The 18,030-nt window shown below is 42.2% G+C and overlaps 1 protein-coding gene across 15 annotated transcripts in view; it reads right to left on the bottom strand.

The window, feature by feature from the left end:
* ptprma (protein tyrosine phosphatase receptor type Ma) overlaps nucleotides 1-18,030 on the bottom strand; it is a 204,457-nt gene that overhangs the window by 70,555 nt on the left and 115,872 nt on the right. For all 15 annotated transcript variants that reach the window (XM_064331104.1, XM_064331096.1, XM_064331107.1 and 12 more), the window contains exons 10-12: nucleotides 15,707-15,908; nucleotides 15,330-15,432; nucleotides 952-1,225 (exon numbers count right to left, since the gene is read on the bottom strand). In XM_064331104.1, the coding sequence (XP_064187174.1) occupies nucleotides 952-1,225; nucleotides 15,330-15,432; nucleotides 15,707-15,908 (579 nt within the window). The remainder of the gene's footprint in view (nucleotides 1-951; nucleotides 1,226-15,329; nucleotides 15,433-15,706; nucleotides 15,909-18,030) is intronic.

Genomic DNA, 18,030 nt, shown 5'->3' on the forward strand with positions numbered 1-18,030 from the left:
GCGCTGAATAATCTAATTGTTTGAACTGCACTTTGGAAAATAAAGGATGTGCTTTTCATTAAGGCCAATTTCCATATTAAAGAGGCGATTACTGATATTTTTAATTTCCATTAAATCGGACTCTTAATAGTGCGTTCGAAAAAGGGCGCCTGGTATCTGGGGAAGGAAACCTAAATCTCATGCATGTTTGAAGCTGGGCCTGCAATGGCAAATCATAGCAAATTACCAGTGTGCGGTGTCAGGACATTGCATTCCATACAGGAGGCTTTGTTTCTCAGAATATAGCCTGGAGTTGGGTCTGCAGTTTTTTTTTTTTAGGACTTGATTGACAGAAACAACATATCGGTTTTTTCCTATAAACACACCTACTCCCATTCTCACAAGACCAATGATTAAACTACGTCAGGGTCACAGACAGCTTTTCTACCATCTCCTGCCAGCATAAAGGGTCTTTCATTTCTGTCTTTCCAATACTCAGTGGGTTCAGGCTAACCAATCTCAAAATAGTCATCTCTCAAGAATCAAAACATGGGAACAATGGGAACTAGAGCTGTCAGCCAGCCACCCAGCCTAACTACTGCCACAATTCTAACAACTGATCATAAGAACCCCGACGATTACGACCGGTGTAACAGTGCGGTCTCCTTTGAGTGGCTTAAAACTAGTGTTGCCTGGAGAAAAGACTCTTTAAACAAATAGTCACTCTCCTTCAGGGAACATTCAAACCAGTGGATCATTTTAAAGAGGGAAAAACTGAATGAAAGACCTTGAGACTAAACGACTTTAAATATGTGGCTCACTCAGTGTTTTAAGGCAAAAAAATAATGGGAGCAATTGCTGGATATTTAAGCTCTGAATTTGCTATTCCTGTTGAAATGAGAGAAATTTATATGCAGCTGCCACACTGTGAAAATCAGTGGTGATTTAGGAGGCGGGCTTGTGTTCACCCACCCCATTGGCCGTGCTGACTGCCTGGTAGTAGACGCTGTAGCTCTTGTGGGGCAGGAGCGGGGCGTTCCAGTAGCCGTTGTAGGTCTTGTTGTCGCCGATGCTGAAGGCCTGGGGGCCCTGTATCCCGGACGCAGGGAACTCCGCCGTGAAGTAGTACTGGGAGTTGAGCAGGGTGGCGTTCTGGAAGTGGATGGGCACGGGGTAGCAGCGCAGGATCTCTGCGGCCCTCCTGGCCCGACGGGGGCGCTCTTCTTCCACCACCACCTGGTACACGCTGCAGAGGGGCAGAGTGCAAGAGCTTAGTTCAAACTGTGACGCATGCAAGTCACTGCCTCCGCTATCAAAATGCCCGATTTTCATGTTCGATTCTTGACATCAGTACTGTGACAAACAAACACATGTATTCACACACACACACGCACGCACGCAACCATACACACACACACACACACACACACACAATGTGCATGCATGCATACAAATTCACTTCTTGTAGAACCAGTTGCTAGGAGTATGGTTCCTGAGGAAATGGTTGAAACAAGACTAAATGACGATGACTTCAGGCGTCATTCAAATAAAATCAACGTGTGAGTGGAAATTTGTGAAATTTTTCTTGAATATTTGAATATAGCACATTAATCACCATGCTGGCGTGTTCCTCTCTGACCCAAATCTCCACTCAGCTGCCATTCAGCATGAACTATGTAGGTCATATGCAGCACGTCTGTCAAACGTGACTTAAGCGGAAAATACTTCATAGGTTTATTATAACTGCTCAGTTTATTTAATTTCAATTTACTTTCAAGTATTATATAACTGCTTTGTTTTATAATGGCATTATCATAACAACATTGTTTTTTCTTATCTGTACCAACTAATAACTGCATTGCTAAGAAAAAAAAAAGATCAGAAATAAAGGTGAGCCTAGAATATCGGGAAGGCAGTGCGTCTACGAGCTACGATAAGCACTGTGAGCGGGCTGTGCGTACGAGCGCGCTGACACGCTAACACGCCGCGCGCAAATGAGTATTTTTCCAACCTGTAAGCAAAAAGGGCAGAGCGCACGCCCAAGCCAATTTGCACCCGAGTAAAAAAGGCGGCGATTCGGCGACATGGTTTTATATTGGCCAAGGGTCTCCGGCAGCACGAGCCCAGACCGGTTTAATTAACTCGGTAAAGCCCGCAGCCTGAGCCCCAGTTCGGCTCAAAGAAAAGAGGCCGCCGTCTAATTTATTGTGAGATAGCAGGAGAGCAATATCCCATCTATGTGGGATTTAAATGGCACGAAATAAAGGCTTTCTTATGAAATTCCAGGCTTCCCTTCTCGCCCATTTCAGGATATTACAACACTGAACCCTGACACCCCGAAGATGTATGTTTGTATGAATGTGACCAAAATAATGATGGCAAAAACCTGGTCTGTACACGTTTCAAATCAAATTTAATATTCTTTTCGGGGAGGAAAAAAAAAGGTCAGCCGTGACCACCTCGTTGAAAAATTAGCCTCAAAAAATCCTTGTAACTGGGAACTTCATAAAACAGGTGAAAATATTTGTATGCGTGGTGGATCAACCTAGCTGTAGTCCAAGAGCTCGTTCTATCCGATGCAATAGAGCGAATATGTGCTAGAGGAAAGAAGGGGGGGAAGCAGCACTGTGGTGAAACTGAGTGAAGCAGAACAGAGCTCTGTGCTAACGATTGTAAAATAAGATTCCTTTTTTGCCCTCTGAGCAGCACTAGACAAATTAGCTTTGCTAGCACCCAGACCTCGACTCTATTTGCTGTTTAAAAATTTAAACACCTAAAGGTCAAATAGCTAGTTTCATTTCCCCCCTTTATCAAAGTCCTATTGTTAAAAATTAAAAAAGAAGAAAAAAAAGAGGGTGGCGGTTTAAAAAAAAAAAAAAAGAAAAAAAAAAAGCTGTGTGAAGCTGCATCGACTCTCCCGGTAGCTTAGTTTAACCAAATCACACAAGTTATGGAGCAATGCTGCAGAGGGCTGCAATGAGGGGTATAAAGTTGAAATTTAGCGATGGTATTTCACTGCAGAGGACTCGTTGGCACGGCTCTCCCCCGAGGAGCCGCTTGCAACAAAATCCACAGTTCGCCCTGATCAAAGCACTCTCATTATTCTAATTTACATGAAGAGGAAGGACGGGGTCTTTAAATGAAATCATTGCTATTGCAATATGTTCTCCATTTATTCATGTCAGATAAAAAGAAAACTCCATATAAAAAAAAATAATTAAAAAAAAACATTATCTCCCAAAACAAGATCTGGATGATTTGTTTGAAGAGCAAATTGGGAGAGGACAAGAGTGGTCTTGGGCAAGTATTTAAAAATGAACACCTATCAAAGGCTTTCAACCAGCAGATCAAGAACAGACGCTAATGCTGAAATTCATGGTGCAAACGAATCCTGGAGACCAGACTATGAAAATCAACATGCAAGGGAAAAGCTGCTTACCTTAATATTATTTCAATGCCATCCCTATTTAAAGTGCATAACTGCATAATTGCAGTATTAGTTTCACATTATTCAATCAAGATTTCATGTTTAAATGTGGATGGACTCATTACATTTTAATAGGATCTACCCGCATTACAAAAATTGAATTTGCTATGCAGTATTTCAACTGGATCAACCATTCACTGCATGATATAATTAAAGAACCATCCTATATTATGTTTAAAATCTATAACCTTGTTATATGTATACAATAAAAAAAACTTTTCATCCTTTTATATGTGATGAAACTCTATAGCACTGTGTATCTTGATAGCCGTCAACTTTTTCATCTATAAACAATGTTGATGAAACATAAAATACTTTTCAATACCCATATGGGAATTTCCCCCCCAAAACATGCCTACATGTCATGTGTGAAATCAGAAAATATCAATCCTAATGTGCTTCTGTAGGATTGATATTAACATGCTAACAAATAATCTTAAATGGCAAATTATTCCATTCAACCAAAGCTGCAATACATTTTGAGCGCAAGTATCTGCAACAACATAATGTACAGGCCATTTTCATGAAGGTAACTCAATCAAAACCAAAATTCAGCTGAAAGGGAAGTCATTTAAAGCTATAACTGATTAGACAAATGTTGACTAGGATTAACCTCACTTTAGGACACAAACATTTGTAATATCACTGCCTAAACAGAATTTCTAAAAGTAGTACTACAGTCGAGCTTATACTGCTAATGGTGCAGTACTATTAACAGTGACTTTGCAAGCTGTTCACCAAATCAACGCTCCCGTAGCTCCCACCAAAAGCCCTAGCGAAAAAACTTTTGTCTATAACATTGACCATTTTAAATCCAAGAGTAGGATACCATGAAAAACCAGGCCGCAAGAAATATTGAATGCGTATTAATTCAATTTTCCTCGTTTCCCGTCCTTCGGCGATTAGATCTGTCATAAACTGCTTTCGAATACCGGGCAGGTTCCATGAATGCATTCTGTGTTCTCTCAGCCGTAACTCATTACGGGGAACTTCCTCGGCATCAATAAGTCCCTCTTGCCCTTTCGCGTGTGGCTCAATACCACGCCGCGCTGCTATTTAGTGATAAAAATCTGATGTAATAAAATATTAATTACAGCTGAGAGGCTGGTGAGAAATACGAAGTTAATTACCGTCCCAAAACTGAGAACAAAGGGCATGATGGGAACTGAGCCGGTGCGAGAGGGCTCTGCGCCTATGAGTGGAGGGATCGGCCAGAACATTTACGCCAGATTTAGAGCCCGCTTAAAGGCCAACCATAACTTAAAGGGGCTGTCGGGGGTGAATTACGCCTCATATATTCCAGGTGACAAGTGTTCAACTGTGCAGGACAACTTCACTCTTACATCCCATGTCTTCCTCTTTAATGAACGTGATGATGAGGGTCCATGCAATAAATAAATAAATAATGCTTTACGCCGGTCTGTAAACATAAATGATGGGTTCTCCCCAAGTAGGAATCACATATACATTGGAAATATTGATTCGATTAGAGAATCCACACTATACACACTGGTAAAAGAAATAATTGCGCAAAAAAAAAAAAAAAAAAAATCCAATTTCAGGTTCACAATTATTTTAATTACGGCAAATGCCTGACCACAAAAAGTTGAGCTTTAACTAATGGTGGACTAAATAATAGTTTGAAAAAGGCCTTTCAGCAGAATTGCATTTTATTCAATAAATAAAACAAAAAAAAAATCCAAGTAGCTGCTTTCTGGCCACCTGCAGTTCTGAAGATACAGTTTTAAGAAACATTTAATTAAATAAATCGCTCTCTGCGATACCCTCAGGATGTTGGTAAATGTCCTGAGGAATGGTAGAAAATAAGCATGCAGTCCACAACCTGGGCCTGCAATAAATTTATATTTGTTTATTTATTTTTGTGTAATTATGGAAAATCATACAACGTTTTTTTTTTTAGTTATTAATTCGATGTCCAAGCTATCTCAGCGCATACTCAGCCAGAGATTTTCAAAAAGATTGACTATAATATCGATTCATTTTTTTTAATGACGTGAATTATGTGAATATGATTGCTTATTTTTTCCTTCAGGCAAGAAAGCAAGCGCCGCCGGCAAAGGAGCTCCCCAGCTGTCATGGTGAGGGCTCTGAATAGATTTAGCCCAGCCTCACTCCTCTCCACTCTCTGCCCTGGAACATCAGGGAAAAAAATCATCTGTAACTAGCTTGGGTTTGGATTTTTCCATCTCGCGCGGTGTTGTTCTTCTCTTTCTCGTTTAATTACGGGTTACGGTTCGATTTGGGAACTTCACTCTTGTAATTCCAACTCAGTTGTCATGTGACAGCTAATAAAATACATCAGTGGGCTCAGTCGGAGATCCACGGGTTTCTGGTTTTCATTCAGCAGACATATAATTGGAGCGACGTACATCATTTCCTTCTGGCACCTATTTTATGACATCTGTTGTAAGATTACTAAGACAGCTACTGTCGAGAGTGACCCTGATAACTTGGCATCAGTAGTGGCTGGTGCCTAAACCTTTACATATCTATGCAAGAGGGTATACTACACGCAAAAACATAAACATACAATACGTGTGTGGGTGTGTGTGTGTGTGTGTGAGTGATGGCGGGACACTGGTAGGGTTGTGCAGAGACGTCATTATCTGTATCTGTTCAACCAACAAAATTATCTGTCTGTGTATATGTATTCGGATAGAAGACCGGAAGTGGGCGTGGTATATTCCGGAAGTCATGTTAAATCGGGCAAATGTTGTATTTTCTAACCTAATATTCATTGGCAATGCAATTGTTGCGCCTTCAAAGCATCAAATTGATTTAATATTGGCATATAATTAATTATGAAATACATTTATATATAGCTTTCATCTCTCTCTCCCTCTTTTTATTTTTAACTAAACTAAACTAAGTTTTATGAACTGTCTGAACTCTCCGCCTCCTTGATGCGAGAGTTTCCCTGAATGATAGCCGGGAACGGTCAGCTCTCAGGCCGCTGCCTGCTAGGTGCTGACTCGGTGGGGGTGACTACAGAATATAAGATCACTTTTCAATAATGTGTAGTAAATAAAACGACTAGTTAGTGAAATCATAGTCCTATGTTGCAAACAGAATGGCCATTTTTATCTTGTGGCCATCATCCACAATGATATGAATCGATTTGAAGAAACATAATGGCTGACGCGCAGAACTATTAAATATTTTGCAGCGCAGTGGCTCAAAGTTTGTTGGTGTGTGTGGGTGAGTTAGTGATACCAAAAATGACTCTATAGGCCTATGGTTACTTTTATATTTATTGATTTTTATAGATTTAATCAGCTGAAAGTAAAATATTCTTCTGTGGGAGTATTATTTTACTGTTGTCAAGCAAAACTCTGGTTGGTAGTTCTATTCGGACCATCGTTATGCAAAAACTCTGGTTGGTAGTTCTATTTGCACCGTTCTATAAACAAAAACTTCTGGTCGTTAATTCGATGAAAACAATGATTCTATCAAGAAAAAATAGTTCCTTAATACCATACAATTAGTTAATGTATACCATACATTTGTGTCATTACATTATTTAATAAAACTTCATGAAACCATAAGTCAATCAAATTAATCTCCCTAGCACTATCTTGCTTTTTAAATGGTGTGGTCGCGCTGTGTAGACATAACGTCTTTCTAAGACCCTCTGAGGTTTTCCGTCACTTGTCACCTAGCCAATGTTAAAATTCTTGGTTTTAGGTCAGAATGGTCTCACGGCATGCTTGTCTCGGCTAGCTAGCTAGCTAACTATTGAACTGTATTCAGAACAGCGGTTACTATAAGCGCAATCATTCACAAACATACGGATGAAAATGCGTCCTGTAGCCGAGTTAAATGCGGAACGCCTATTCTACTGCCCAAAGGGCCGATTCTGATTTGTGGGATGGTTGACAACCGTAAATAAAGTTAGCAACAGTAACTATAAATGTGATTCAACGTTGCCATCAATTGTGAAATTGGACATTGACAAGGGGAGGGGATGTAACAACAATTCAAAAGCGAAAGAATAATGTTGCTGTTTAAACTGCTTTAGAATGCTGGATTTTGTAACGCACTGAACTGTTAAAAGGCCAAGGTTTCCGTTTACTGAGAAATAACTTGTTGCGAGGTAAAATAAAATAAAATAAAAAAAATATGTTAAAAAAAACCTGGACTGGAAGAAAAAAAACTGGACTGGAAGAAAAAAAAACCTGGACTGGAAGAAAAAAAACTGGACTGGATGAAAAAAAACCTGGACTGGATGGAAAAAAATACGGAGCCCCCTATGGGTCATGGTGGGGATTTTTTTTTTTTGAGCTACTTTTGCGTTCCCTCGCAACATTTGACATTCACGAAAGTTACACGCAGGCTACCTTTCCGTGCAACTCTGGTAATTCATCTTGCCATGGCTTTATGATTGGTTCGCCGTCACGAGGCAGCTGCTATGTGCCGGAGTTCCAGATACTCTCTCTCTCTCTGCCCGTGTAACGTTAGATAGAGGCTAGAGAACTCGACATGGAGCTGACTTTTTTCCCCGAATCCAAATAAAACGAGCAACTTTGAGCAGAAGAAATATCTGTTTCCATCGCATTATTCATGCTTTCCCGAATGCAGTATTCGGATTCGGATATATCCCTAGACACTGGAAACCCTGTTGTTTCAGGTACAAGTCAGGGCCGTGGCACTCGAGTACCAGGAGTGGATGTAACTGGCCCAACTGTGATGCACACACAGGTGCAGTCTTTAGGTCTGGAACAAGCTTGGAGAGGACACAGTGAGGCACGGCCTGGAGCCGAACACATTTCTCCCACTTTGTGCAGCTCCGGTAATTCGTTTAGGCTCCACCTATGCTAAAGCAATGCCAAGAAGTAGCAAAGCTGGAAACTCCAATGAGAAATTTAGATCAACAGTAGGCTTCACCTACAGTAAAGCCACACCTAGAAGTAGCAAAATGAGAATTTTACATCAACGCTAAAGTAATGCCCAGGAGTGGAGAAACTGAACACCCCATATATGACACGCAGCCTTTCCAATCTTTTTGTTCTCCTGTCAGTGTCAAAGAGAACAAAAAAAATTCTTTATACTAAGATGTGTCAAAACCTCAAAAAACATACAGTATATATATCCAGAGGATGTGTGAATTTGCTTCAGGAAACCCCCAGTCAAAATGCATGTTCCTGGCTGTCACTAACAAACCCTTGAAGCATTTTCTCTTTTGGTCTCTCTCACTTCATTGTCCTTAAACATGTTCAGGAATAACGTTAAGTATATTCATCACGGCTTCATTAACATACATTAGAAAGAAAGTTACTAACTTATGGTTAATGCATACCATCACCTGTAATTTCACTGTTGTTGTTATTACATGGATTTTTGTTCTTTTGCATAATCCTTCTAACCTTTTCATCCTGATGTTTACAGTCTTTTGAGCTGCTTACATCTTGTCACTTCATGCTGGGCTCACAATGCAAATCGCAAAGTGGTTTGACAGACCTGAGCACTGATGGGCTTAATTTAGACGGCTTGCTTTTTTTCCAACAAGAAAATAAACAGCTTTTTCCCCCAAACAGGTAGCTACGCAAAGCTTCAGTGCAACTTTCAACACTCAAATAGATATCTCCCTCTCCATATCACATTTTCCCCCCAAAGGAGACACCCTTTCCCAGTTTAAACTAGATAAGCTTTCATGTCGATCGTCTCCCACTTGAATAATTAATCAACATGATCCATTTTCTTGTCAAATATATTCCAACCGTTGTTGACACTCACTCAAGTTTAAATTTTGCATGAGCTATCAGGTACTGATTTCTTTCGCAACTTAGGAAGTCAACTTTGTCTACTTTATTTAGGAAATTGACTGATTGAATTGTTAAACTCTGAAGTGGTCCGAGCTGGTTTCAAAGATGGGCAAGTAAAGTAGTGCCCAGTCGGTAACGTACTCAAACGTGACGGTGCATTCACAGAAAAGGCACTCCTTCCACACTTAACGGATTCCCTGAAACATTATGTATCTACTGGGAACTGTGTTTTCCAGTACGGAGGCTCCTGTGAATGGGCACAATAATCGCAAAACACCCCTGTGCATTTTTATCTGTCATTACTGCGAGAACCTGTCTTTTTATTGTATTCTGATAAGACTAAGACTTTCTATTCACGGAAATCAATGAGAGTTCTTAAAGAGTAAATTGGCGACATTAACTGCCTGCTATGTTTCTGCCGAGGGAAATAAGTTTTACAGGAATTCAAATGAGGCTGATGAATTCTCTTATCGGATAATTGGCTGACGGTGTTCCTATAGGACCTGGCTGACCCCCGGGTGGTGGGGTGGCGGGGCTGGGCTCTACAGTGAAGCGTCTCGCACATGACAGGAATACATCAGATCCCTTCCACAGGGCGCTGAACCCTGCCGTGCCTCCCCTCTGCCTGAACAGCACAGGCATTCAGCCCTCACTTTCCCGCACTTAATTCTGATTGGTCCACGACCGCAAGAACATTCCGCAAAAAAATTAATAATTAATTACAAAAACGCCTATGTACATGAATAACAATGGGTGGAATTAATATGAAACCTTTTTTGTGTCATCTAAAAATTATTCTTTTTTTTTTTTAAACATAATGGAGGGCACCACACTGAATCCGTTGTTTTAAATTCAAGGTGGAACTGAGCCATTTAAAAGAAGTGCAAACTTTGAAGAGATAAAAAAAAAAAATCAGATAAGCTATTAAAAAGGGGGCAGCAGTAAGGGCCAACAAGCCCAACCCGTGTTCCTGTAGAATTCCTGCAACCTGAGCTGACACCAATTAGGCCTCCGCATGCAGAGCTGCCAGATAGATTTCAGAGGGGGGCGGGGGGGGGGGGGGGGGGAGGAGGAGGAGGGTCACATGACACCAACCAATTACTGCGGTTTGACTTGGCATTGACTGAATTGTGACCTGAAACCCAGATTTATTTTTCATGCTCTCTGATAGGAGGAGGAGGAGGAGGAGGGGGGGGGGGAGGGGGAGACGTGCACCTCCCCCGTCGTGGGCAGATGAGGAGGCCGTGAGAGGGGCATTTAAATCTCGTTTGTCTGTCTTTTAATGCTAATCGCTTCACCCCGGGGGCGTCAGCGCTATCAATCGACGGGACTGGGCGGTCCGGTTCCCCGGGGAACGCCGCGGTGGCCCGGTATCTGCCTGATTTAGTGCGGCTGTAAAGGCCCACGCCTCCTGACCCGCCGTCTCCGCACAGCTGCTCCCTGCTCCCTGCTCCCGTTCGGCCCTTATTTATTCCGCCCTCCATAAAACAAACCTGGAGTACACAAATGAAAAGGAATGGAAGAGATTAAATTGTCAGCTGAATCTTAAAAATGTGCTGAGATCGTGGGAAGGCTTCTGGGCTGAAAGTGATCTAAACTGGAGGAGGGTGTGGACACGAGGGGGAAAGGGAGGCGCTCGTCAGGTGGGGCGTAATATTTCCTAATAAGCGTGACATTGCAAAAAAAATTGCAATCCTGTATACGGCCCAGCACTAACACTTATTTGGCATTTCTGCATTCCGTCGGGAGTGCGATGCCATTGGTGGTGACTGGTCGAGGGTGGGTGACTGAGGCTTAAGGTGCCCTTTTGGACTTAAGGTTATTTTTTTGTATTTATTTTCCACCACACGCAGGTGAAACGTCCAGGAACCAGGACCAAGGACATATTTGGAATCAGAATTCTCTGAAGCCTCCCATCATTCATTTAGCTAAACAAGGATGATATCCCTTCGGGCACAGCCAACCTGAAACGGGACGGCCCTTCGAGTGGTCACGAGGAGTCCGCTGGAAAACTTTAGGTCGAGATTTCTCTCCGTTTCAGTGTCGGAAAGACATACGGCGATAAGCTTTCCCTCCGCTTCAAACCGAACTCATTACCGGTTGCTGGAGTGTATACAGCAGCCACTGGGATTGGGACGGTATGGAGTCAAGCCAACAGGGACGGTCAGAGATTGCAGCTGTGGCCCAACGACCCGTTATTACGTCCCCGTCTCTCTGCAGCTCCCGGCACTGCCGCCTGTAAGACGCCCGGGGTGTGAAGGGGTGCTTTTCTATATATGTCACCGAAAAACACCCTCAAACCCATACTGTTCTCCTCCTAGCAAGGTTACTCTTCACAGATCTACAAATCCAAGATCGCGCCACTCCGGAGAATAAAACAGAACGATCTCAAAGAGATGATCTTTGCCAGAACTGTAAAGGAGCACTCTTTTTCTTATTCTACCCCCCTCCACCCCAACCACCCACCCACCCACCAACCCCTCCATCTCCCCAACCACCCACTCCCCCATCCCCAAATAGATCTGTTGCTGGGAGTGGGCGATAACTCAGGGATATAAAAAAGTGCTTTTGTTAATGGCTAGGATGATACTGGGGAGAGCTCCCCAAATCAGCTTTCTCCACAGATCTGTGTAAAAGCTCCTCTTGGCACAAGGTGCAGAAAGGGGGGGGGGGGGTGGTTCTGGCCATGATGGCGGATCCTTTCAAACAGTGGCGTAATGCAACGTGACTGACAGACGGATCACTAATCCCTTTAAAGGAACAGCATCCCCCCCGGTCAAAGTCATTGTAAAAAAAAAGCTAAGTTGTACTGCCAGGTTAGCCGTCAAATTATATTCTTCATTATGCAACATCTCTGAGTGATACAAATACATAAAGACAGTCACATTCACATTCAAAGCGGTGCAAATATAGCATTCGTTTTAAATTAAGGCGAAAGATTTTTTTTTGAATCCCTACACATTCTAATTTTAGAAAAAAAAGTGCCTTTTCTCATGCTGATCCAATCTTTATGATGGTACTATTGTTCATTGTATCACAGCAAAACATCTGTTATTTCAAACTCAAATATCTGGAGCCACATTTCCCCGCAAATCCGATCAGTGTAGAACACGTGCGTTATTTCATTATGTCAAGCTTCATGCTACCGTAGCCAGGTTCTGCGGCACTCCAAATGTGGCGTGCATTTTGTTTAGCCGTTAAATACCAAGCAAGCAGCACACAAGGGCATTTCTGTCCCAATAAACAGCAGCAATATCAATTGAAATGGTACAAAGTACCATGCAATGGGAGTTAAACAGCCGTAAAAGAATCAATATCATCTCAAATCGAGGCAGAAATTGACACGCGCAAAATATACTGCGGAAGCTGTTAAGCCCCTTTACCGCCATGTCCTAGTTTGCCGCTTACCTACAAACCCAGCGTGCGGTTAGTGGAGACAAGTCACCCCCCTCCATCAGAATTCATACATGCAGAAGCAGATTCTCAACCTTTTTGGTAATAAGGACGCCTTTGCCGCATTTCCTAACTGTCAGGCTGTCATACGTCGCTCGGGGGAAAGAAGCACACGTTCAAAAGCTCAGAATTTCATCTGAATTCTCTTCAAATTTATCCTTTTTTTACAGTGTTTTCACTTTCTCTCTCTCACTGTCTTTGTAAGTGTGCCATCTCTACCCCATTTAACACTGAGAGGTAGATTTTTTTGCCATTTTGTGCCATTTTAGTCTGATAGATAAAAATCCAATATTCATACTGTATGTGTCCCGCTTCTAAGCATTCTTATGAACTTTTTTTTTTAACAAAAAAAGTTGAAACTGTATTTTTAACTTCCTTGAGCTGATAGTGTCAGTTGTAACTTTTCATCAAACAAGAGTGCAACAAATATAGTCTAAATGTGGCACTACATCACTTAAGACCAAAATAATCTTGGAAGACACACATTAATGTACAAATATGATGCTTATTTAAAATTTTTTTTAAAAAACTTTAAAAAAAAGAAACTTGATGTTTGGGTCCTTTTCCACAAAATGGCTGACTACATTAAAGGCTACATGATGATCCTACTGTGCCTAGAACCACACAGGACATTTTAGTTTATTATGACCAACACCACTGAAAAGACCAACCAAAACATACCTCTCATGTTCTGAGACAGAACACCATGACATCATTGTTATTCCAATAGATACTGCACTAATAGTTTAATTTGCTGGTTCTGTTGAAAAATATTTTCTTGTGAAATGTAATACGATTACACAGTTCTTATATAAATAGTGTGAAGTGCCAGAGCTAATATCTTAAAAGCCAAATCCTCCCCCCCTTTAATCTGCAACAGAGAGTGTCTCCAAACAACATACAGAAAAATACCCTTACATGCCAATTAATGACGGCTCTCATTAATGCCAGGGTGTTAATTGTGATTAAGACCACAATCACCCTGCTGAAAGCCTGACAGCATGCATCAACATCGTTGAATTGTACCTGCACCATATTAAAGTAGATCTGACAGTTTCAAACAAAGCAATCAACCCCACAGCATCACCTGAAAACACGTTTCGGCACATCAGATGTGTCACAAATGACTGAAAGCGTTCTGGACATTCGACGCCTTGCGAATTTCACGGCCTCTTACGTTTCCTGCTCGGGGGCAGAACGGGACAAAGGACAGGAAGAGGACAATCCCTTGTTGTTATATTTTGGTAATTATGCAAAGCGGAGCTGAGCCTTGATACTCGTCTTTTGTCATCCCGTTATGCCTTTCATTAAGAGAGGGCCAGATAAGAGCGGACTCCATGAATGCCATTAAATTCTTCATGACAAATCAAAAGCGCGAAAGCACGCACTGGTTTATTCCTTTAAATGCGGACGGGGAACTATTTTTCTTTCCCTTGGCTAAATCGAGCTCCTGTCGCTGGGGGGGGGGGTAAGAGAAGGGAAACCTAACACACAGACCGGGCAGGTGCGGGCACGGCCAACGTTTATCAGCGCCACTCAAAATAAATATTTAGTTTTTTCCACTTCTGGCCATCGGACTGTTTATCCGTCTCTTTCTGTGGCGCTGGTGCGGCTGCCTGCAGCACGCACGGCTCGCCTGGAGAGGCTGGGCCGCCACTGAATCATTAATACCGTTAATCACTTATTTCTGTTCGCCGGCTCCTGCGAGCACACGGGGCCCTATGAATGATTAAAAAAGCGGTGGGCTTGCGATCACTTAACTGTCACTTTAATGCAGTGGGGGGGGGGGGGGGGGGTACTGCTCGGAGCCCGGGGAACGCTGGGACCTCCGACGGCGCACCAATAATAAGGTAACGGCCCCGTTACGGTGTCTCCCGCCCATGTTTTATGCATTCAGCGCAGACCCGAAAAGACAGCCGTCACTTACCGGCGACAAATAAAACATGCACAATTTAAACAGTTTTTGAGAACATTTCTCAGGAATGGTTAATCAATAATTAATAAAACTGCTTTGGAGGTGGGGGCTGCCAGTACAGCGACCATTTGGAATAAGCTTGATTCGAAATCAATTAATCCTCCGCCCAATAAAGCCCTTTATACTTATACTCAAAGCCCTGTATTTTTTAATTTGCAGCGGAGGCGTGGTATGTCTCCACGAGTGACCGTGTGACCTTCAAACACCCGTTCGCGCGGCAGAGATTTCGTTAAATGTCGAGAACGCTGTGCGGTACGGCCACTACTGCTCATGGCGAGCGCCCTGAAACGGGATAGGACGAGACCCCGTTTCGAGCTCCGGCTTTGTTCTCGCCTTCAAAGGCCAAGTCCCTCTCTGCTCAGTTCAAATGAGCAAACAACAAACTGGAGGAAAGTGGCAGAAAACAAACAATGGATCAAAACGTTCACGATTCTCAACTGCTATCCAAAGCAATTAGAATTAATGGAGGCGGTGCTTCAGATGTGGCTGCCATTGGTGTCCAGATAAGGCGGCGGTGCGTGCGTGTGTGTGCATGCATGCATGCGTGTGTGTGTGTGTGTGTGAGTGAGTGAGTGTGTGTGGTGTGTGATGTGTGTGTGCGCGCATAAGGGCAGCGGGGGGACAGAGTGTTGTCAGCTGTGAAATCCCCTACCTGACAGGTGCCCCTCGGCTCTGCGCTGGCTTGAGGAGGACTGTCACCGTGCTGTCTGTCTGATTCAGGGGGGTCTCCTGATCATAGCCGGGCATGTGGGGGGCTGCGAAGGGAAGCGGAGCAAGTGATTCTCCACACCCGCCTGCTTTATTTGGCAAGGGCCCGCCCCACCGTCCATGACTCTCAGATTCTCACAGCACAAAATCAAAACAAGGTATCAAGCAAACAACCTTAAATACAATCGAGCTTGTGCTGCACACAGCACACTGCAATTCCACACACAGTACATTAAACACCTAAAAGTAAAATAAATCTACATGTGCGCAGTGTGCGTCAAACACTAGTAAAGTCTGTGGTTCTCGCCATGTTGTCCTCACCTGAGATCTTGGTGGTGAACTGGGTGATGACCGGAGGCCCGTAGCCTTTGACGGTGCTGGCCCTGATGGTGAAGGAGTACGTGCTGCCGGGGTAAAGGCCCACGAACGTGTGCGAGGTCTCGTTGCTGTGCTTGAAAACTTTCCCGCTTTGGTTGGAGAGGTTGAAAACTGGGTCGAAAGAGCTGACTGCCTTGTAGGAGATCTGCCGGGCGAAGACACTCGATTAACTGCATGAACTAACCGATGAGTAATTTTGCAACCTGAGGCAGTAGAGAAAAAAAATCAGTACAAAAAGGCCAACAGAATAGTTGAGCTCCAACTACAAGAAAGGCATAAAGATTTTCTCAGTTATGCGTGAAAGCTAGCTTGCCAGGAATGGTGGCCCCCAAACAGTCTGGGCTCTGAGCCAATCAGATCAGAGCAGAAAAGACTGCAGGTGAGCTTCTTTTAATACCACAGAGAGACTAGCAGAGCTGCCATTGTTAAGAGTGAGCTCTTTTTGTTGTTTCATTTGATTCTTTTCCCACTTCACTTCAACGCAAGATTGGAGGCAGGGAATTCTGAAAAGGAAAAGCACTGAAGCGGCAATGTGTTTTCTCCTCCTTAATATAACTTTATCAGCCTTCTAGAAAGCTTAATTTGAATAAATCATTCTGCTCATAATGGAAAGCCTCCTTTATTATTCCATTCTGATTCCAATTAAAAAATACAAAGGGAGTTTGAGTGTGACACAATTTGTGTCTATCAGGTGTAAAATGCTCACGGCCTTCTTCATTAGTCTTCATCTGAGCAATGCATCCTGAAATTTCAAAATACAAAATCATAACATTTCTAGAGTGGGCTAGAAGTAAATGGAGTCTGTAGTACTAACTGTTTTCATCATTACCAAGACATGGAGCACAAATGTTCTAGCTGACAATAGACTTTCCTCTACACCATTTAATCTACTGCAAATATGACTGAAAGGAAAAGGATGCTGTCCATAACACACTTCAGCACCGAAATACGGACACTTTATTGGAAAACATTCATTCCTTATAATGGAAAGTAAACAACATAGATATATGTCTGTGTAATACATATAGCATTGCTAGAACTGAGAAGACCTCATACAATTAAATATAGCACTGGGAAGTTCACATATGCAATTGTAAAGCACCACACGTTTGGTAACAAAAGTGAATGGCACACAAAAACTGCACAGACAGTCTGAAATCAGAGAAATTCTAATGAATATATTCAAACTCAAGACGTTTCAGAAGGGGATGGTGCTTCAAAGAATAAAGCATGTTTCAGAATAGCATTAATATGTTAAAAACTAATGGTGAGAATAAATCTTTAATGGTCTAATGAGGCAGAAAACCTTTGATTCGTCCATTCTTTAAAAGACAGCTTATCACACTTCCGGAACAAAGTTAAAAGGGACACGATGACAGAATGTAATTTTATAATGTGACTGTGTGACAGCTTAATTGGCGAATTTTTATAAATTAGGTTCTGGTACAATGATTCTTTTGACTGTGCGAAGTTCTGACATTGTATTGTGGGGAGTTCTGAAATGTACGTCAAATAGAAATCAAATGCTCCAACAGACAGAGACGCTTGATTTTCAATGCAAAACGTTGAGATTAGAAGTCAAGGATCTGGCTGAAATACTTTAGCTAATCAGTTTATTGTAGTGACACCATTAAGGAAGTCTTCTAAATGTGAATGTGGAAATATGTTTATCAGATATAAGAAGAAAAGATGAAATGGACTGAAACATTGTTTTCAAAAGCAAATAAAGAAATAAATGAGCATGGTCAGAGGAAAAGCAACATCTGAAACCAGTTTTTTTATATCGGAGTTTGCCACAGCTTTAAGCATTTTTCTTTCACACTGGTGATTCCTGAAACTACTGTGGGTCTGCAGAATACTCATCTGATTGTATTTTACCACAATACGATTAGAAAACATTGGATACATTTACATAGAAAATCTTTCAGAAGACTCATTAAATGTCATTGGAGAAACCAACTCGGTCAGATTAAGTTCATTTTCGAGAGATGCCATGTCACCACGATCCTCTAGAATTAATGAAAGTTGCCATTCAGACTTTTTATGATGGTATTTACATGCATCAGCAGGACTGTGAATCTGCATGGTCAAATCAGGAGAAAATATATATTTTTCATTATTTCATGCAGACTGAAAGTATTTGCTAACTCAGACACAATTTAAGTACAGATGCCTGGGGTTCTGCTGAAACTGAAAAATGCACATCCGTTAGACTCATCACAGCTGTGTTATGAATGTAATTAGACTGCCAAAACAACAGCTTTCTA

This window comes from Anguilla rostrata, chromosome 4 (assembly GCF_018555375.3).
Source record: "Anguilla rostrata isolate EN2019 chromosome 4, ASM1855537v3, whole genome shotgun sequence".
NCBI lineage: Eukaryota > Metazoa > Chordata > Actinopteri > Anguilliformes > Anguillidae > Anguilla > Anguilla rostrata.